This window comes from Zingiber officinale, chromosome 9B (assembly GCF_018446385.1).
Source record: "Zingiber officinale cultivar Zhangliang chromosome 9B, Zo_v1.1, whole genome shotgun sequence".
NCBI classification, from domain to species: domain Eukaryota; kingdom Viridiplantae; phylum Streptophyta; class Magnoliopsida; order Zingiberales; family Zingiberaceae; genus Zingiber; species Zingiber officinale.
Genome location: NC_056003.1, coordinates 14,935,098 through 14,957,513, shown reverse-complemented (window position 1 = coordinate 14,957,513; position 22,416 = coordinate 14,935,098). Strand labels below are relative to the sequence as shown.

The window sequence follows — 22,416 nt, the reverse complement described above, 5'->3', positions numbered from 1 at the left end:
AATTGTACAACCATGATAACAATGCAAGGATACAAGCTCGATCTAACTTGAAAGTGTTATCTACAATTTAAAGGTTGTAAAACTCTACATTATATTCGTTCCAAGATACTTCCTAGGCATGGTGTTGATTTTCAAACCCTAACTCTCATCCCAAGGCATTCCTCGCATAGTCGCCCGGAATCAGTTTCGGTTTAAATTCAAATAACTTCAGCAAGCACTTTGGCTGATTTTCAGTTCTGATTTCTGAATACTCAAAACATGTTTATTCCTTTTTTACTGGAGAAAAATAGTGAACAATGCTAGAACCCTTTCTAGATGTATTTGTACGCTTCAGTGGCCGAATCCATTCTCTGACTTCTCTCTGGATCTCAATAGGTAACTCGTCTAAGACAGACGGATCGATATCTTCCACATTAAAACCCCATGAATCATAACCATTCTGAATCTGGCTGTGCCGATCATCTTTGTTCATGCTAACCTCTGTGGATGCTCCTTTCTCTGTCATTTGCTCGGACTATGAGTGTTTATAGGACTTACAAAAGTAAAAGCATTCAAAATGATGCAATAATCAGAAAAACAGTATCAGTTTAGAAACCGTCGCCTTACCAGAAAATGATGGCGACAATGCTGTATCATGATTGGATGTTTCACCGGCTTGGCTGGTCGTAGGAAAAGAGGAATTACTGCCTTGGAAGAACTTTAAGATAGAGGATTTTCCCTGGCAATCCAACAGGCAGGTTGAGGAATCAAATTGTCAGGCAAAACTCATAAGAACAATGCAACCTGCAAAAAGTGTCAAGACTCCTATGCAATCACACACAGCAATGGTATAAGTGTCTCCTTGAAGAAATCATTCGTTTAAGAACAATGCTGATAAACACAAATGGGTATGACAGCAAACACATCTCATCTTTATCTTTCTGACCACTGTAATTGTATATGCCAAGTGAGTAGGCTACTAAATTTCTAGGTGAGAATACTTTTTTCTTCCTAACTCATGCTGCAAAGTTTTATGATGTGGTATACTTGAGCCAGTAGGATACCAAATTTCTAGGTGAGAATACTAAGTTCTTTCTAAGTCATGCCGCACAGTTAGGAGGAGTCTATTTGAAGAAATCATCCACTTAAGAAGAGTGATGAGAAACATGAATGACTGACAGTAGATATACCACATCTTTTATCTTTCTGACAGCTGTAATGGTTCTCTTTTGTGTCTGATCTAGAAGTTTGTTGTTGATATCACTTCTAGTAGCTTCAGAAGCAAGGTCCCTTGGTCTAATGTCATGGTTCACCATTTCAAAATCTTTGCGTTGTAGATCCACATCTGTACACACCACACATCATGAGCATGATGGCGAGAAGAAAAGCAAGAGAAGAGTATGACATTAGAGATTGAACATGACCTGCAGAAGACAAGACAAGATCTTGTTTAGGAGACCCATTAGGATCATCTGATATCATGGAGGAGCAATCTTTGCCTTGGAGAAACTTCAGAATTGACCTTGTTCCCTAAGAAACATGAAGAAGCTTTCTGAATCCTACTATGCATGTCCGTTACTACAAGTTATGATCACCTAAATCTAGTATGCACTGTTAGACTTCATCTTTGAAGCTGCACTAGTGACACGAAACATTGTGAATGTCGATCCTAACCCCAAACAAAGGTGGAGGGGTGAACTAGTACACATGGTTTATGATTAAAAAATTCCCTATATAAGCAAAAAAAAAAAAAACATTTTTCTAGTTGAGTTGACTAGTAAAATATTTCTACTTTGACTTGAGCTGATCATATGGATTGGTTTCTATTATATGTATATATATTATAGGTGTTATTGTCTCAGTATTAACAAATATCTTACCTCAATTGATATTACCTTCATGGAAGACACACCTTATTTTCCATCCTCACCGATTCTGACTCATCAAAAGGAGGAGGATTTGTTGGTGTATTCTATCGCACCCTCCACACCTGTCTCGGAATCGGCTCCTGTCAAGCCTTCTATTATTCAAGTCTACTCCAGGCGTCACCCTCTAGATTTATGTCCTACACCTACGACTTCGTCATCAGATCTAGTCCCGAACGATGATCTTCCTATTGCATTATGCAAAGGTAAACAACAGTGTACTTATCCTACCACTTCTTTTGTTTCTTATAACGGCTTGTCATCTTCCTCTTGTTCTTTTATTGCTTCACTTGATTCTGTCTCTATTCCTAAGAATGTGCGTGAGGTCATATCTAATCCTAGTTGGAAAGAAGCAATGATAGAGGAGATGAATGCTTTAGATGATAATAGCACTTGGGACTTGATTGATCTACCTTTAGAGAAACGGGCTATTGGATACAAATGGGTATTCACAGTTAAAGTAAATCTGAATGGGTCAGTTGCTAGATTAAAAGCACGTCTTGTCGATAAAGGCTATGCTTAGATTTATGGGGTGGACTATTCTGATACTTTTTCTCCTGTTGCAAAGTTAACATATGTTCGATTGTTTATTGCAATGGCTGCATCAACTTGATATTAAGAATGTTTTTCGTCATGGTGATCTTCAGGAGAATGTGTATATGGAGCAACCTCCTGGTTTTGTTGCTCAGGAGGAGTCAGGGCGAGTTTGTTGTCTTCGAAAATCTTTGTATGGTTTGAAACAGATTCCTCGTGCTTGGTTTGGAAAATTTAGCCAAATTATTGAAAAATTTGGTATGATGAAAAGCAAGTCTGATCATTCTATGTTCTACGAGCAGTCAAGAGCTGGTATCATTCTATTAGTTGTATATGTAGATGATATTGTTATCACTGGAAATGATACTACGGGAATCTTATCTCTTCAATCTTTTATTCATACTCAATTTCATACGAAAGACTTGGGGGTACTAAAGTATTTCTTGGGTGTTGAAGTTATAAAGAGTAAAAAAGGTATATTTCTATTTCAGAGAAAATACATCCTTGACTTACTAACTGAAACAGGAAAATTGGGGGCAAACCCTTGTAGTACTCCAATGACTCAGAACATGTGTCTCAAAGGAGATGGAAAACTATTTAAACATCCTCAGAAATATCGAAGGTTGGTTGGGCAGATAAATTATCATACCGTGACTCGTCCAGATATTACATATTGAGTCAGTGTTGTTAGTCAGTTTATGTCATCTCCAACCGTTCATCATTAGATAGCGTTAGAGGAAATTTTGTGTTATTTGAAGGGAGCACTCGGACAGGGTATCGTATATAAATATCATGAGCACACTCATATTAAATGTTTTTTAGATGTAGATGGGGCAGGTTCTAAAATGGTTTATTTCAGGTTATTGTAACTTTGTCGGGGGAAATTTAGTCTCATGGAGAAGTAAAAAGCAAAACGTTGTGTCATGATCCATTGCAGAGTCAGAATATAGGGTCATGGCACAGTCTGTGTGCGAGATAATACGGATATATCAACTCTTGACTGAAGTAGGACTTAAAATTTCAGTGCTAGCTAAATTGTGGTATGATAACCAAGCTGCTCTTCATATTGTATCGAATCCTGTGTTTCATGAGCGAACCAGGTACATTGAAATTGATTGTCATTTTGTTCGTGAGAAAATTCAACAAAGCTTGATTTCTACCGGATATGTGAAGGTTGGAGAACAACTTGGGGACATATTCACAAAAGCTTTAAATGGGGTTCAGGTTGATTATTTTTGTAACAAGTTGGGTATGATTAATATTTATACTCCAACTTGAGGGGGAGCATTATATATATATATATATATATATTAGTTACCATAACTGTATATATTAGTTACTATAGTATTGATACAAATTAGTTAATAGATATATGTTAATTAGGCTAATTTGTCAATTAGCCTAATTATAATTTTCTAAAATTAGATCGTATATAAATATGCCTCACTTTTCAATAAAGAGATATACTTTTTATCTCATCTTTTCAGTTTCCATTTGTTTCAGATCTACTTCGACATTACTAATTTCCTTAACAAAATATCGAGAATAGTCATCAACATATTATTCCTTTTTTGTGTGCAAACAAGAAAAACATATTACCTTATAGCAGATAAAATCCAAACAATTAATGGATAATATTCATAGGTTTTATGTTGAATATAATTTGGATCCAAAATTTAATCAGTTTCCTCAACCTAACCGAAGATTGTAATAAATAAATAAAAATTCAACTAGAGATAACGCATTTCAAAACCCATCATCAAACCTAGATCTGTTAACAAAAGAAGGGAAATCTGAAGTGAAAATGAAGAAAAATGAATGAAAATGTGTTCATATGAGAATCAACTGCACCAGTTCAGCAGTTCTACATGAAATGCATATAGAAGCTGACATCTTACTTGCGGCACATCAGTTATTTTGCTTGCTGCAATAGAAAGCGACGTTACTCCCCATCCAATGTGTTGGGAACCCAAAAAATCACGAAGACCAGAATCAAATAATCGCATAGCATCTTCTTTGAGTTTTGAAGCTCCATAACGCAAGGGACAAGATTTTGAAGGAAATTTCCTTTGGGGTTCCATGTCATTTTCCTATGAAGCATACAACATATAGCATATCTAGAGAACTGTTTTCAGAGAAGCAAGTATAGATGCTTATTGTGCAAAATACAATGTACAAGGACAATCAAGTAAATGATTCAATAATGTACCTTAAATGCTCTGGCATGTAAGGTCAATGTATGTGCAACACGTTTGTTCTGATCCAAGTCAGACTGTATACGCTCATTTAGTTCTTCACACAATTGATTGACCCAGTTCTCAACCTAAGTCGGTTCAAGATTGAAAAAAGAAAGGGGAAGTTAGAAACAGCTAAAACCTATCTGGAATATCAAGCACTGCAACAAAAATAAAATGTTAAATAGCAAACCAGACAAGGAAGTGTGGTAAATCAGATTCATATTACACCATTCTTTATAGATGCAAGTAGAATGATATAGAGATTGCTTGAATAAATTAAGACAATAGTTTGTTATGTTATAATAAGACAGGTTGAAAAAAACTAAAAGAAGATTGAAAAAATGGAAGAAACAAGAAGGATGTGCTCGTTCCAAAAGGCCATCCTTATGAGGTTGCTGACAAACAATTCACAGTGAAGAAAGTGAAACTTCATACTCATTATTCATTAAGGACAAAACTGGGTAGCACAGCATCACAAACATATATAAAAATGCATAATTGCAAAACTACAATTAAATGCAACTAAGAGATATCATGGATCCCAACTATTTGGTATTAGTCATAGCTTCGGGAGTAGTAGACATAAGATACATATCAGAAAAGGTCTGGCAAAATTCTAAGATCGTAAAATGAGACCTTGAATCCATGATCATAAATTTGAATATGAATCAAAATTAGCATATTTATGATTAAAAAATGAAACATGTCTTTGCATGTGTTGAAAGGAGTACTGGATCGATATATTCCCATGTATGGAGAGATGTAAAACCTTGTGATAAATTCAAATAACATTCTTAAGTAAGCAGCTAAATGGAGAATGACTTGCAACAAATCCTACCTCAATGAGTAAAAATTTCTTCTCATCCCTGGTAGACTAGGAAATCATAAACTGAAAAAATTTCCTACAGCCATATTGTTTCAATCAGGAAGGGGCCCTGGATAGTCGAAACTTGAAACATATGGATTATGGCACTATACAACAAACTAAGTCAAACTTCTAGTGGATTGAATACATACAGTTAACAAATGGCATTTCAAAAGATCCAAGAAGATACATACAGAAGCAATAGTCTTCAATGCTTGTGGACCTGGAAATGTCTTTCCGCAACCATGGCTTTTAGGCAGAAGGCGGTCCTCAACAGCATCTCCACTAATACCTCTCGAGATGTTCCACAACCATGTGCTGTGATTTAAAGGACATGGTAGTTAGAAAGAAGTTTGCTAGATTATGCAAACATAATTTTGGAAAAGATGATAAATAGTATGATGACCAAAGTATGAAAGTAAGAGAGGGATAAATAGCATGATGGCCAAGATACGAAAGTAAGGGACGTAGTTATGTAAATAGTTGGAAATATCAGTAGGAAAGTGAACAGCAGTTGAAGAATGGCTTAGAATTTTCGCAAATCAGGATACCCAGACATGCAGGAATGCAGTGTGTCCATTCTTCCAAATGGAACGGAACATAAAAGCCAGAAGTAGCCATCATGTTAGAATCAAGGTCTGACATATAGTTATGGTGTCAAGTATGGTTGGTTAGCTAAACAAAGCTTGCAGTTTTGTCAGTGTTCAGGAACCAAAGAAGGCCTGCTCGAGGTACTCTGCATCTTGGCCACTCAGTTTCAGGTGATACATGACAGTATTTAAAAGTTAAAACCATGGTTACAATAAATTAAAAGTGAATAGTGGTTGCTATTGTACCCTGTATTAATACCATAGTGCTCTTGCAACTTCTCCTGACTAAACTGTAGCAAATCACCAACAGTCTTCACTCCAAGATCTATTTGTAGGGAGCTTCCAAGCTTTCCACCAAGTTGTTTCCTGAGATATAGTATCATTTCAGTGAAGCATTACTGAACAAGAAACAACAGCAACTGCTACAACATTAACAAAGCAGAAGTTGTCAGAGAATCTGAAAATCTGAATATGAGAACACTAACATTGGAAAGAAGTTTCGAAAGTGAGATCATAACTACTTATACATAAGATCATTACATTTTCTTCACCGGCAAGGATGCTAGTAGATCCTTAACTGAAGAGGATGGTACAACAGTCTGTTGTGCAGGCTTATGCATAGGACTAGCAAGTTTTGCTAACATCTGCAATAAGGATTGTCCATAAGTTCATAAGTTAGAAAATATAATGGTTATTATGCTTCTAACTTGAGTTGAAAACACCAAGATGTAACTTGATGTTACATCCAAACTGGAGGCTTCAAAGGAATATATCAACAAGTGATTTTATGCCAGAAATTATGTTGGGTAGAGATACAAAAGTGCAGATAAAGAACACCCGGATCTCATTCTATTCTCCTATGACCACCTTGTTGTGTGCAATGCCAGCAGAACATGTGAATGTTGTTTCATTCAAAACTTCAGTACGAAGCTGTGCCACAATAATACAACCACAAGCTAATAGTTTGTCCTGACGGTCAGCTTCACTTCGACAGAGCCACTCTTTGACATTCTTTTCCCTTTCATCACCGTCCTGAACAACACAAAAGGTCTATATCACTTTCAGGTCAGATGATCGTTTTAAAAAGTAGAAAAATAAAATATGTTTTTTTTTGTCCTACCAAATCGTAATAAAAAATGTTAACCTAAGTATAGTACAGACAAAAATCCGGGACTGATACATAAGGACACACGCAAGCACAATATGAACACATGAGTCATGTCTTTGATAAAAAGTCAGCAATATGTGCTGAGGACTAAGGGGCACTCAAATATTCTTGTTTTGCACAGAAGTGATATTGGATGCATATGAATTGGTCGGCATGTTACATCTGTACTTTAAGAAACTAATTTTTATCTCAAATATCATAGAATAAAATTGGTAGCCCCAGAATCTATGATAAAAATAGAGGGGAAAAAAAGGTACACTAGTATGTAGTATCTTACAACATTAAAACCTAATACGTGTGACCTCAGAGTCTCTTCATTAATTGTGTCTAGCATCTCCGGTGGTGTTTCTGATAGCATCGTTTCAGCAGCATCAGTAAGATCCAGATAAACTTCATCAATTGACGCTCGCTCACATCGCCCTTTGGTCGAAAGTATGGAAACAACCTACAGGTTCAGAATCCCCTCCAACATCAACTTTGGTTAACCGCAAAGAAGTGCAGGATTTTTTTACTCATTTATCAATACTACATATAACAAGATTAAGTCTATCATGTGGTGAACAAACCTCAGAGCCAGCATCTCTGTACAGATTTAAATCAGCTTTACCACGTGCAACAGGAACTTGAATTAATTGGATATTTGGGCATACCATTTTGGCCTCATCTCCACGCATAGAACTGAGACCAGTGATATTTAGAACTTCTAAGTAAATAGAGAATAAATTAGAAAAGAAAGTAAACTAACCGCTTCACACCAAATCTTCGAGCTTCATAACCAACTGCAATCAGGGCACCACCTTTCCATGAGTTATACTGTACTACAGCAGCAGGCAAACCCTTCAATTCAGGATTTTTGCGTTGTTCCACTACAACAGCAAAATGTGTTCAATTTTTTTTTTTTATGTTTCATTATTTGGCAAATAAATAAATAAATAAATAAAACCTTCATTATATGTTTGTGTAAACACATTTTCAAGTAAAATGTCACTTTTTTCATGAATTTATAGAATCAAATACAAAAAAGTAAAATTATGTTTAAAAGTTTGCATAAAATAGTTTGTGTTTGATTGATATGTATTAATGCTAGATGCTCAATTCAAACTGGACAAATATTTACTTTTAGAGGGGGTATATATATATTACAGATGATATGTGTAATGTGTAAAAATCAATATTGCTTAACAAGAAAACCGTAAATATACATTTCATTTGTTCGCAGAGAAATGTTTGGCAACTTCTTAACATGCTTTGTTCAGTGTTGATGATTCTTCATGGACTTAAAAAAGTTGTACTTAATCATTTCATGTTTGGTTAATAAATTCAACGGTAAAAAGGTGTTCAAGTTAAATTGTGTCATCCTAAATGAAGAAAAAAAAATGTTTCTTGAGCCAGGCACCGAGGGGGTTGTTTGCCACTTGGTTTACTTACAACCCCTATTAGAAATCCTCGTTTTATGCAAGATAATTAATTATGGATATATAGAAAGGTATAGCTACTACAGAAATTTAGTAACAGAGGATCCGTTAGGAATTTACATGGAGATAAAACTGAAACAGAGATAAAGCATACTGACGCGATCACTAGGAAAATTTGCTCAAACAAAAGATAATTAGTTAAAAACATAAAACAATAATAATAATAAATGAATGAATAACACAAGCCAAGCTTAGCATTCTGGCAATCATTTTTCTTATTATGTTAATTGAGATTGTTAACTAGAGCTATAGCCAACAATTCACATTGTTATCATACTACAAATTATCTTCACTTAATAATTTGGTAGGAATCTATCAGGTTAGCGGAGTAACATACACAGGACGAGCAAAGACACAAACTTCGTTTCGGATAGTAAATCCAGAATTCACGGTTGAAAAAATAGAAAGCAGAAATCCATTCTCATATCTCCCATTAAAAACCGTTTTTTTCCCCACAAAACTGTGAGCGCGTATGGTCGATTGACGTCGTGTGAAAGTCTAACTCCTATTCCGAGATAAGACGGAAGATTTCAAAGAGGGCAAGAAAATTGGAGCCTTTTGCATCAGGTTAGGGTTTTTCAAAGAGTAGGAGACGATGAGAGACCTTGGACGTAGAAGCAGTCCATGTCGACGTGAGCGATCACGCGCGCGTTCTGGGGCTCCGGACGCGCGATTGGCATCCTTGCTTCTCCCTAGATCGATCACGCATCGAGTGGCAATGGCATCCTCTTCTTCCCCTTCCTGCAATCCTCCAACCTTTCCCTCCCTAAACCCCAAGGGAGAATTCAGTTTTACCCCACATAGTTTTATTTCTTTTTAAAATCACCTTAAAGTTTGCAAATTTACTATTTACGCCTACAATAATTTTTCCGCAAAAAAAGTCAAACACCTATCATGTCACAATTCACAAATCCCCCGAAGCAGAAACAGAAGCAGAGGCTGTTCCAGTTGACTCAGAACTCGTGCTCGTGCCTCGTAGTAGTCAACTCAGATAACGGAGCCGGGCCGTAAGTAGGCACCGGCATCGCCGGAGGGAGCTCCGGCCAAGGAGAATCAAAGTTGAGCACGTTAATGGCCTGTTTCATCGACGGCCGTAGCTTTGGATCAGGATGAGCACACCATAACCCCACGACCATCAAGCACTCCATTTGTTTTTTATCAAATTCGCCCTTTAGATTCTCATCCGCCGCCTCGAGAATCATCTTCCTCCCGTAGAGCTCCCACACACATCGAGCCAGTTCCACCGTGCCGCTCTCCTCCACCATTAATGGTCTTCTACCGCATGCTATCTCCAACGCCACGATCCCGAAGCTGTAGACATCGGATTCCTTACTTGCCTTGCCGGTATAGAAGTACTCCGGCGCCATGTAGCCTATCGTGCCGGCCAAAACCGTCATCGTTTGCGGCCCGCCGTGGTGGTCAAGGAGCCTGGCGAGCCCGAAGTCCCCGAGTTTGGCACTGAACGTCGAGTCCAACATGACGTTGCTCGGCTTGACGTCTCGGTGCACCACGCACTGCTCCCACTCCTCGTGGAGATAGAACAGAGCCGACGCCAAGCCCAGCGCGACCCTGTGCCGCACTCCCCAGTCCAACGTCTTCGCGGCGCCGCCATGGAGGTAGGAATCGAGGCTGCCGTTGGGCACCAGCTCGTAGACCAGGAGGAGTTCTTGGCGGTCGTGGCACCAGCCTACGAGCTGCACCAGGTTGCGGTGGCGAAGCCGGCTTATGATCTTGACCTCCGACATGTACTCCTTCCTCCCCTGTTTCGAGCCCTTGGAGACCTTTTTGATGGCAACCTCGAGCTTGGGATCTTTCAGCACGCCCCTGTAGACCGACCCGAAGCCTCCTTCGCCGAGCTTCCCTTCGTCGGAGAAGTCTCTGGTGGCGCGGACGAGTTCCGGGTATGCGAATCTCTTCGGTCCTCTCTCTCTTTCGAACTCATCATCCATTGCTTCATCGAACATCCAGTCATCTTCTTCATCTTTTCCGTTCGTCCTCTGCCTACGTTTAAAGAACCATAGCGCGCCCGAAGCTGCCACCAAGAAGACTAGTATTGCTCCGCCAACGACGAAACAGGTGAGCAACGCAGTCTTGCCCTTCTTTCTTGGCTGCAAAGTCGAATCCAACGACCATGAATGAATAGTGTGCGTTTCAACTCCCGAACCACCGGTTGCCGCCGAGAAGCCAATGACTACTTCTTCCGGCAGGACTTTTCTCAAGTCGATGGTATCGCTGAGTACCAAAACAGCATCACTGAGCTCTCGATCATCCTCGGACGAGAGGAACACACTTAAATTATGACTGGTGCCATTGTAAATGACCCACGCGACCATATCGGCAACAGAATCGTTGCTCCACGCCGCTGTCTTGGTCGAGTTCAACGAATTGACGTCGATCCCGACATGTCTGTAAGGTGGATCGCCGTACTCTTTGTTCTGAAAAGTATCGAACTCCACCGCCACCGTGGAGTGTGGAGGAGTTGGAGGAGGAGGAACAACGTTGCTGAAGAGGCCGAGGCCCCTGCCGTTGGAATCGACAGGGACCAAGTACGGCGGCGCCGACAGGAAGAAAGCCAGGCCGTCGCCGGGTTCCATGATAGCTGGGTTGATCAGCTCGGCGATGCTGAAGACGAAGCGGGTTGTAAAATCCGTGAGTTGGCCGGTTTGCGCGTCCCATAAGAGGAGGAGCTCCTTGTAGTAGCTCGCTCTCCCCACGCTGTCGGTGTTTAGCTCACTGCCGGTGTTCTTGGTGAGTTCGATAAAGTTGTTGCTGTTTAGGGCGTCGCCTTGGAGGAGGATATCGGATCCATTGCCGACGTTATAGAAGTTGGAGAAGTTGAAGAACAGAGAGCTTGACGAAGGAACAGCGGCTAATAAACAAATTACAACAATGGAGATCATCAAAGTGCTCGATCTACGCATCATTGCAAATCATTAAGATTACAGAGGAGGAGGAAGAAGTAGTTGTGATCAAAAGAGAGGAATTGGATGATGCATAAAAACGGCAAAGCGTGTTCATCTAGCTAGAAGAATTGATCCGTGTGTAAGGGAATCTCCACTATCCGCTTTTTTGGGGAATTTTTTTTTTTGTACAACTATGATTCACACCATATGACGATTTAAATAATTTAAAATATTTTTAAAATTTTTATCCTATTTTTAATATAGAAGGAGAGTTTTGATGTAATGATAAAATTATTGTTATAGGATCAAAAAATCACGGATTCGAATCTTGAAGATAATCTTTTACAAAAAATAAGATAAGACTATGTACAATGAATCCTTTTTCCGGAACCTTGTATGACGGGAACCTTCGTGCATCGGACTATTTTTTTATCCTATTTTTAATATAGATTTAGATTCAAATTTAGGTGGCTCTCTACAGCTACTTCAATACTATATAAGTGCCCATCAAAATAAAAAATTTCACACCAATTTACTATAAAAAAAATTCTCAATAAATATTTTAAATCTCATATTTTTTTCATTATATATATTTCTCATCTTTTATATATATTTTACATTATATATAATTAATTTTTTATTAAATGTAAATCCCCATAAACAAAAACTAAAAAAATTATTTTAATAAAAAAAAAATTTTAAAAAATGAAGGAGCAGCTCCTTGTGTAAATTGAGGGAGTTCCTTCCAGTATGCCACTTTGGAATGAAGCTCCCATTGGATGCCTAAACAGATTAAAATCAATAAAATAAGAGGGAAATTCACAATTATAAGTAATCTCGGACGGCCAAATTTAAACTATTAAGCATAAAATCAATCAAATATTCAATCCCCACTTAAATGAATTTAATATTTAAAAACATTGCTTATATTTTTTTGATCATTAAAAGACATTGACCGGTGATTATTGTAATATTCCATCGTATCAAACAATGAAGAAAAGGTCTAAATTACAATTTTTAAAACATAGAAAAACAAACGACCTTTGTTTTTCTCCTCGTTGAAGATTTTAAATACTAAGGGGAACAGTAGGCAGCTTGTGCAAGACGGCCAATTTTAATTAACAATTAACAATTAATCCTGTAATGAGCAATAAAAAAACGTATGTGATGCGATGATAAGAAAGAGCCCCGTTTTACTATCACGGTGGAGGTCAACGAAGGTCAGAGTTAAGATAGTCGACGGACGGAGGGTCTTAGCCGGTCGGATGGGACATAGCCCGACCGGGAGTTAAGCGTCGACCCGCCATCCCTGACATGGAGTAGTCAAACCAACGCTCAATGGACTCACAGAAGCCTAGCCGAGCGGCTCTTCCGCTCGGCGCAATGGCGGACAATATGGATCAAGGCCAATTGGCCGAGCGGCTCTCCCGCTCGGTGCGACAGTGGGCTCCCGGCCGAGCAGTCATCCCGCTCGGCCTGCAACGGACGACACTACAGGGGACTCTTAGCCGAGCGGTCATTCCGTTCGGCCAAGCAACAGATACAGTAGGATATTCACCGACATCCTTTTGAGAGTTAGTGTCGCCGACGGGCGGCATGGTCAGACAAAGGATCGTACGACGGAAGCTTCCACTGTCATTTCAAAGATATGCTCGGCTCGTTAAGGTACTGTGTCAGGGACACTTTACTGACATATCCCTTAAGAGAAAGTTTAGAATAGCGTGTCCGCTTTGAGAAGCATGCACACACGCTACAAGAGCCCTATATAAAGGGGTTCAGGCATCAGCGGAGGTATGCTTTTCTCGCGATCTCTACAGTTCCCTTTGCTTCTTGCTTTGTCGGAGACTGACTTGAGCGTCGGAGGACCTTCGTCGGGGACCCCTTCCCTGGCTCGGCACTGACGCTGCTTGTGTTGTAGGCAGGAGCGAAGTCCCTCGGAGGTCAGCATAATAGCCACGCCCCCAACATCCACCACCTCGACTTTCGGACAGGATCATATTTGGCGTCGTTTGTGGGATCGTCATCTGAATCTGAGCTGAGGAAATGGAAGACGCTGGACAGCTAACCACCGTGACACTCACGTAAGAGGAGTTGGAGATGCTTATGCAAGCACGGGCAGCAAAAATGATGGAGCAGCAACAACAACAAGCAATAACGAATCGGCCAGCACCGCAATCGGCAACCTCGACCGCCGATCGGCGAGCGGGGCAAGAAGACCGAGCAAAGCAACTCTCTATATGGGGGCAGAACCGAAGGCCGACCGACACCCAAGGGGAAGCACCACCCACACTAATCCCCTTCCATCAGGCTCTGTTCCAGACCCCCTCGGAGATAGCCCAAGCGCATCAGGAGTGGGGGTCATCTTCTGACAAAGAGCCTGTTTGGGACGCGCGAAAAGGAAAAGCGCCTCGGAGCGCTGCATCCCCCGAACGGATAAATAGACAGTTCTCATTGTTGGTGCAATATCCCTCAGGTCAAGGGTGACCTGGTTAACCAAGCTGAGTCTTGGTTAGGGTTTAGATGTTTGACAATAAGATATTGTTTGAAGAAGAGTCAAGTAGGTCAAGGTTGACTGGATACTTGACTGGGAAGTCCTAACTGGCAAGTTAGGCAGAAGGAAATCCTGGTGAGTGAAGCCAGGTGAAAGTCCTAGTGAGTGAAGCTAGGCAGAAGGAAATCCTGGTGAGTGAAGCCAGGTGAAAGTCCTAGTGAGTGAAGCTAGGCAGAAGGAAATCCTGGTGAGTGAAGCCAGGTGAAAGTCCTAGTGAGTGAAGCTAGGCAGATGGAAATCCTGGTGAGTGAAGCCAGGTGAAAGTCCTAGTGAGTGAAGCTAGGCGGATGGAAACCCTAGTGAGTGAAGCTAGGTGAAAGTCCCAGTGAGTGAAGCCAGGCAGGAGGAAATCCAGATGGATCAAGGATGATCGGACATCCGGTGTTGGGAAGTCCAAGTAGGTCAATGGGAGTGACCGGATACTTGGCATAAGGAGTAAAGTGGGTCAAAGGTTGACCGGACACTTGGTGGGGAGTCTGGCAGGTCAAGGAGTGACCGGATGCGAGGCATAATGTACCAACAGGTCAAGGTTGACCGGATGTTGGTTAGGAGGTTTGGGACTTGGTTTTGGGCAAAAACCAAGTGCTGGATCGATCCGTGGATCGATCCGTGGATCGATCGATGTGGATCGATCAGTGGATCGATCCAGATTCTTCCGTGGATCGATCCAGAGGTCCCGATCGATCGGGACGATGCTGCTTCGCGCGACAAGCGCTGGATCGATCCGTGGATCGATCCAGACGCTATTTCCAGAGCACAGAGGCGCTCTGGATCGATCCGTGGATCGATCCAAAGCCTCCCCGATCGATTCAGAACATTTGAATCGATCGGGATCCGACCGTTGGCGTCGATAAAGGCCGCAGGCGCTCGATTCCTTCGGTATCACTTCTCCGATTCACTTCAGCTCTTCGCCAGCTTCTCCACAGCTCTCTACAAGCACGTGATCGCCAGTTCTTGAAGGATCTTGGAGGTTTTCCAAGTCAAGAGGCGGATCCATTGCAAGAGGAAGAAACTAGGGTTAGGGTTTGCACTCATTGTAAGCTTGTAAGCTTCTATTTCTTGTACTCTTTCCCTCTCTTCTTGTATTGAGTCTTGTAGGGCTTCTCCGCCTTTGGTAGTTACCATAAAGGAGAGTTTATTTAGTGGAGGGTGTGTGCGTGGTGTGGATCCTTGGATTAGTCACCTCCTTTGGAGGTGGATACCAAGTAAAATCCTAGTGTTAGCGTGGTTGTATTTGTTTCTGTATTTTCCGCTGCACATCCAAGAAGAAACAAGCAACGCCAAGCAACAAAGCGCACCGAGCGAACGCGACGAGCTATTCACCCCCCCCTCTAGCTACTTTTGGTCCTAACAAGTGGTATCAGAGCGAGGCCGCTCTTCACCGGAATCATCGCCGGAAGGGTCAAGCATATCAAGAAAAGCTAGAGGGTGAAGAAGTTGGAGCAAATTCTTCAAGTTCAAGACTTCATCAAGCTCAACTTCAAGATGCAATTCCAAGATGGACTTGGATTTGACACAAGGGTGGCTCCACCATACACTTCCACAAGTTTTGATTCTTGGAGATCAAGAATCGAAAACTTTCTTATGATGGAGATAGAGCAATGGTTTGCTCTTACGGAAGGCTTTGAAGCTCCAACAAACTCCAAGGGCAAGCCTCTCAAGAAAAGCAAATGGGGTCAAGAGCAAGTTCAAAGGAGCAAGGCAAACGATAAAGTGACCAAGCTTTTGGTCAACTTATTGCCAAGCAATATTTTGGCTCAAGTTGGAGAATTCAAGGATGCCAAGGAGCTTTGGAGCAAGTTGGCATTAATCCATGAGATCCCCTCCACTGTACCGAATCAAGAGGAATCCAAAGAGGGCGACTCAATGGATCAAGATCAAGAGGAGGACTCCGAAGTTGAGAGATGCTCAACTTCCGAAGAAGAAATCCAAGAGGAAGCTTCATCCTCAAAGGAGTGCAATCAAAAGAGCAAGGAAGTAGTATATTCCTTGTTTCATGTACAAGAGGATGAAGAAGAAGGAGAAGCCTCCACCTCTAGGATTGAGGGGGAGCAATCTTCATTGACACCGGATCAAGAAGAAGGAGAATCCTCCACATCCGGGTCAAGAGAAGAAGAGGATGAAGAAGCGTCCACCTCCACAAGTCAAGCAAAATCAAATAGAGGAGTATCAAGTTTGGATCAAGAGGAAGCTTCTACCTCCGGATCCAAAGGAAAAGATGTCACCCCTACAAGCAAAGGTATAAATATTTCAATTAATAATAAAAATCATGTTATATGCTTTGAATGTAGGGAACATGGGCACTACAAGAGCAAGTGCCCTAAATTAGCCAAGAAGAAGGGCCAAGTGGCACAAAAGGGCAAGGTGAAGCCCAAGGAGACCATCCCCAACACAAAGAAGAGCAAGGAGCATATTATATGCTTCTCTTGCAATCAAAAGGGGCATTATCGTAGTCAATGCCCCAAGGGGAAGAAGAAGGTCAAGGCTCAAGGAGGCACTAGTCAAGGGGGAGCCTCCAAGGTAAAGAAGAAGGTAACATTTATTGAGCCTACTCCTTTACATTATGGTAAAAAGCATGATAGTTCTAATTTTTATCATTTTAATGCGATTTACCATAAGAATAGGAAGCATGAGGGCTTTAAGGAAAAGCATGTGGCCCTACATGCCAAAACTACTACACCTAAGGTTAGGAATGTAGGTAAAAATCTAGGCAATAACTCTAAGGATTTTAGATACAAGCCTAGAAACCAAAATGCTCATGGACTTAATGGAAAGTCAAATTCTAAGGATTTAATGATAGAAAATCAAGTCTTGAGATCAAGACTTGATAAAATGGAAAAGACCCTAAAAAGGATGGAAAATATCCTAAAAGGGCAAAATGAGCAAAACCTAGGGCTAGGAAAGTCAAAGCCATCAAATAGCCATAGAGGTTTGGGATACAAACCAAAGGCTAAGAAGGATGTGCCTAGTTATCATAGGGTTCCATATAGTTATGGAACAAACCCTAGGTTTAGTGGTCAAGTCAAGAATACTAGGGAAGTCATCCCTAAGAGTATTTTTGCAACCAAAGTGACTAAGACTTCTAAGAAGTCTAAGAAAGTCACTAACAAGGTCACAAGGGAGGCTATCCCTAGGGTTGACCTAGAAAAAGTGACCAAGGCTTCTAAGAAGCCAAACAAGGTCACTAGGAAGGTATCTAGGGAAGTTATCCCTAGTGAATACCTAGAGCATCCAAGGAGCACCAATAAGTTTTGGGTTCCTAGGAGCATCTTCTCTACCCCATAGATGGGTTAGAGAGTGTCAACTCTAAGAAGAAGGGTAGTTAACCCAACTTTGAAGAAATTGACACTCAAGGAGCATTTTCAAGGTTATTGTTAACCTTTGAAAATGGAATGGAATTATTATTTACTCCTTGAAAGAGTAAAATGTGCCTAGTGGTGAAAAATTGATTTTAATCTTAAATGACACATATTAGGAAACTCATAAGAACTACCAAGTTGGGATTTTGGTATGTTCTTAGAAAATTTAAGGCAATCCAAGCCTTATGTTAAAGTGCTACTCTTGTGGAAAAATGAAATATGCCAACATTTGAGGATATGCTTAATTTCAATTGGCATAAATTAATCAAGGGAATTAGAAATGCCAATTTAGGTTTTGGCGTTTTCTTGACGCACTTAAGGGCAATCTAGGTTTAAGTTGTAAGTTTAGCTAAGGTTTTAAGGATACTTAGATAGTTAATCTAGGTGTATTTTATTTATGCTAAATCTTGCCATGATTGTTTGCCCATCATATGCCATGACATCATGTCTATTTTTGCATTCATGTTTTATTATGAAAAATCCAAAAATACCATGTCATGACATTCATACATCATGTAGTTATAGGATATTTTCTTTTGAAAATTATCTCCTTTTGATGTATGCCATAGCATTATCATGCATTAGTTTATTTTCTTGTAGTTAAGGATAAATGGCATTTAACAACACTTATTAACAAGTGACATCCTAGGTGGATGTCTAATATCTTTGAAATGCCTAGATAGATATGCATGATCCCTAGAATAGGGCAAAACCAAAATCTTACATCTCACAAGGACTATAAGATGACATGTATGTGTTTTAGTGCACATTAGATACAAGTGAGATGTTAGGAAGATGAACAAAACTCAAAATGCTGATTTAGTGTATTCTTTTGAGTTTTAGGTTCATCAAAACACATAGTTATGTGTTTTCCCATCATTGGGAAAGCTAATGTACAAGTCATGTGCATTATGCCCAAGGAACATGATGGGATATTGGTTTTGAAAATGTTTTTAAAATGTTTTTGGAAAACCTTGGTGAAGGCTATCTTTTGATAGTAATCACCATTGAATAGTTAGACACAAACTTGAAGAAAACACTAAAGTTTTTGCAAGTTTTCAAGTTTATGTCAATCTTTGAAAATATGATGTATTTTCATAGAAAACTATTTTTCCTTGATAATATATGCCCTAAACAATGTCTACACGAAAATTCATAATTTTTGGATTTTTGTAGAATTTTCTAGGGGTTTCTGAAGTTGACTGAAATGGAATTTCAGCAACTATCAGAGCTCCGATCGATCCATGGATCGATTGGAGTTCCTGAATCGATCCATGGATCGATTCAAACGGCAATTCCCGCGAGCAGAAGCTCTTTGGATCGATCAGCCGATCGATCCAGGTAGTCTGAATCGATCAGTGGATCGATTCAGAAAGGTTCAATCGATTGGAACCCAACTCCAATCGATCCAAGTTGCTGATTTTGGCTGGGAAAGCCTGATTTCAGCACTTTGAACCTATTTTAGTCTAGGTAACCATTCCAAACCCTTAAAATACATTTGTATACATAAAAAGGGTGTTTTCGTGTTGAAAACAAGGATGGAATGGTAAAGGAAGACTTCATTGAAGTTTAGGTTGAGGTTTGTTTCAAATTTTGAATATTTGAACCTCAAAAACTTCTAAATTTGGGTTTCCTAAAGTTTTAGGGATTCCAAGTCATTGTTGGTGCAATGACAGAAGTTACCACCATGTCTTTAGGGGGAGGTACTCTTTAAAGACATGAAAAACTATTTTTCATGAACCTTGGAAGGTGGTTAACCTTCTGTTAAGAATATGCTCAAGGTTGAGCATGGGTTGAAAATGGGGAGTGGATATCCTCATTTGTTCAGAGGTTTCAAAGGATAATGCTCAAGGATGGGCATTTACCTACATTGGGGGAGAATGTAGGGGTAAGGATAATGAAGGGTATGGGACCTTCAGTATCGTGTTGATCACAACGAGTGATGTTGTGAAGAACGATGAGTAACTCTTCAGGGGGAGAGTCTTCAACAAATGGAGTTGTTGAAGTGTGCCCAAAATTGGAGCATAGGTTGATGTGTCCAAATATGGGTCGATGTGGTTTATCAATAAGGGATTGATGTGTGCCAATAGGGGGAGAATGAAAGGGCTTGTGAAAGGGAGTAAGTTAGGCTTTCATTACCTAGAGGGAGTTTGCCCTCTTAGGGGGAGAATGAAGAGCTTAACTTATGCTTTCATTACCTAGTGGCATGAAGAATGAGGCTATGGGATTAGCCTAACTTACATGTGGTATTGTAAGTGTTAGTGTGGTATTGTCAAACATCAAAAAGGGGGAGATTGTTGGTGCAATATCCCTCAGGTCAAGGGTGACCTGGTTAACCAAGCTGAGTCTTGGTTAGGGTTTAGATGTTTGACAATAAGATATTGTTTGAAGAAGAGTCAAGTAGGTCAAGGTTGACTGGATACTTGACTGGGAAGTCCTAACTGGCAAGTTAGGCAGAAGGAAATCCTGGTGAGTGAAGCCAGGTGAAAGTCCTAGTGAGTGAAGCTAGGCAGAAGGAAATCCTGGTGAGTGAAGCCAGGTGAAAGTCCTAGTGAGTGAAGCTAGGCAGAAGGAAATCCTGGTGAGTGAAGCCAGGTGAAAGTCCTAGTGAGTGAAGCTAGGCAGAAGGAAATCCTGGTGAGTGAAGCCAGGTGAAAGTCCTAGTGAGTGAAGCTAGGCGAATGGAAAACCCTAGTGAGTGAAGCTAGGTGAAAGTCCCAGTGAGTGAAGCCAGGCAGGGGAAATCCAGATGGATCAAGGATGATCGGACATCTGGTGGAAGTCCAAGTAGGTCAAAGGGAGTGACCGGATACTTGGCACGACGAGTAAAAGTCCAAGTGGGTCAAAGGGATTGACCGGACACTTGGTGGGGAGTCCTGGCAGGTCAAGGGAGTGATGATGTACCAACAGGTCAAGGTTGACCGGATGTTGGTTAGGGAGGTTTGGGACTTGGTTTTGGGCAAAACCAAGTGCTGGATCGATCCGTGGATCGATCCAGGCTCTGGATCGATCGGTGGATCGATCCAGGCTTGGATCGATCAGTGGATCGATCCAGATCGTCCCATCGAATCGATGCCGATTCGCGCAACAAGCGCTGGATCGATCCGTGGATCGATCCAGACGCTATTTCCAGAGCACAGAGGCGCTCTGGATCGATCCGTGGATCGATCCAAAGCCTCCCCGATCGATTCAGAACATTTGAATCGATCGGGATCCGACCGTTGGCGTCGATAAAGGCCGCAGGCGCTCGATTCCTTCGGTATCACTTCTCCGATTCACTTCAGCTCTTCGCCAGCTTCTCCACAGCTCTCTACAAGCACGTGATCGCCAGTTCTTGAAGGATCTTGGAGGTTTTCCAAGTCAAGAGGCGGATCCATTGCAAGAGGAAGAAACTAGGGTTAGGGTTTGCACTCATTGTAAGCTTGTAAGCTTCTATTTCTTGTACTCTTTCCCTCTCTTCTTGTATTGAGTCTTGTAGGGCTTCTCCGCCTTTGGTAGTTACCATAAAGGAGAGTTTATTTAGTGGAGGGTGTGTGCGTGGTGTGGATCCTTGGATTAGTCACCTCCTTTGGAGGTGGATACCAAGTAAAATCCTAGTGTTAGCGTGGTTGTATTTGTTTCTGTATTTTCCGCTGCACATCCAAGAAGAAACAAGCAACGCCAAGCAACAAAGCGCACCGAGCGAACGCGACGAGCTATTCACCCCCCCCCTCTAGCTACTTTTGGTCCTAACACTCATAAGAGATCTTACAAGACCCCCTGCCTCGGAACTGTTGGTGCGGTTAGCACTAACCGTCTAACTCAAGTTTTGATGAATGACAAAATATGTTAAGTTAGTTTCGTTGTTTTCTAATACTCTGACCGAATGTGCAGGAGAAGCCCAGATCGGTCGACGGGCTGATCTGATGTCTGGCACGAAGTCCAGCTAGGTCGGCGGGCCGACTGGATAGCTGGCATGAAGTCCAAACGGGTCAACGGGCTGACCGGACGTTTTAGCGCACGAAGTCCAGCTAGGTCGACGGGCTGACCGGATAGTTGACACGAAGCCCAGACGATCGAAGGGCTAACCGGACGTCTGGCAGGTAAGTGAAGGTAAGTCAATGGAGGGGAGTGACTGTGAGGACGCGTTCCCGGGAAGGGAACTTAAGCGCCGATCTGACTTAGAACCATTTCGGAGCTCTAAGTCGAGATCTTGACTAGATTCCGGTCTCGGAGAGACGGAATCTAATTAACATTCTGTTTAATTTTAAACTGTGCTAATACTCTGTGTTGCAGGATATATATCTTATATTTGCCTCCGGAGTAACATTTTCCTGCAGGAAGAAATCTGCTGGAAAAAGAGGGTTCGGGCGCCCGGAGTCAAAAATTTATCCTCAGCATCACCTCGCCACGTGAAGTGCCCTGGTTGGCTCGGTTACGTCATGTTCAGGGCACCCTGGAGCTTCTAGGCGCCCTGAACCCCCTATATAAGGAGGGTCAAGGCCAAAGCTCCAACAACAACTCACGATTCGATCTCTGGTGCTTCTGCGACGCTGCAAAGATAGTCTGACAAACACTCTGCTCTTTTCATTCTTCTTTTTTCTTGTCAGTATTGTTCTTTTTCTTAGCTTTTCATGTACTTTAAGTTGTATACACTTATTTCGAATTGCTAGTGAATTGTCCATCGAAAGTACCCTTGCGTACGAGTCTTGGAGTAGGAGTCGACACAGACTCCGAACCAAGAAAAAAATTACTTGTGTCATTTCTTCTTGCTTTACTCTTTTCGCTGCGTATTCTGGATAATTTTTTTTAATCGATATTCACCCCCCCTCTATCGAACACTTATGATCC

At 41.2% G+C, this 22,416-nt stretch overlaps 2 protein-coding genes across 2 annotated transcripts; both read right to left on the bottom strand.

Annotated features, from left to right (window-relative positions):
- Positions 1–13: 13 nt before the first annotated feature.
- LOC122023990 (DNA polymerase eta-like) lies at positions 14–9,560 on the bottom strand. The gene is made up of 14 exons (XM_042582468.1): positions 9,378–9,560; positions 8,044–8,164; positions 7,865–7,976; positions 7,576–7,743; positions 6,998–7,162; positions 6,671–6,774; positions 6,377–6,496; positions 5,735–5,858; positions 4,648–4,761; positions 4,337–4,528; positions 1,404–1,509; positions 1,170–1,324; positions 607–718; positions 14–498 (listed from the first exon to the last, which is right to left on the bottom strand). The coding sequence occupies exons 1-14, from the start codon at positions 9,451–9,453 to the stop codon at positions 263–265; spliced, it is 1,905 nt and encodes a 634-aa protein (XP_042438402.1). The 5' UTR covers positions 9,454–9,560; the 3' UTR covers positions 14–262.
- Positions 9,561–9,652: 92 nt separating this feature from the next.
- On the bottom strand, positions 9,653–11,802 carry LOC122023989 (L-type lectin-domain containing receptor kinase IX.1-like). Its single transcript, XM_042582467.1, has one exon. The coding sequence runs from the start codon at positions 11,695–11,697 to the stop codon at positions 9,727–9,729; it is 1,971 nt and encodes a 656-aa protein (XP_042438401.1). The 5' UTR covers positions 11,698–11,802; the 3' UTR covers positions 9,653–9,726.
- Positions 11,803–22,416: the final 10,614 nt, after the last annotated feature.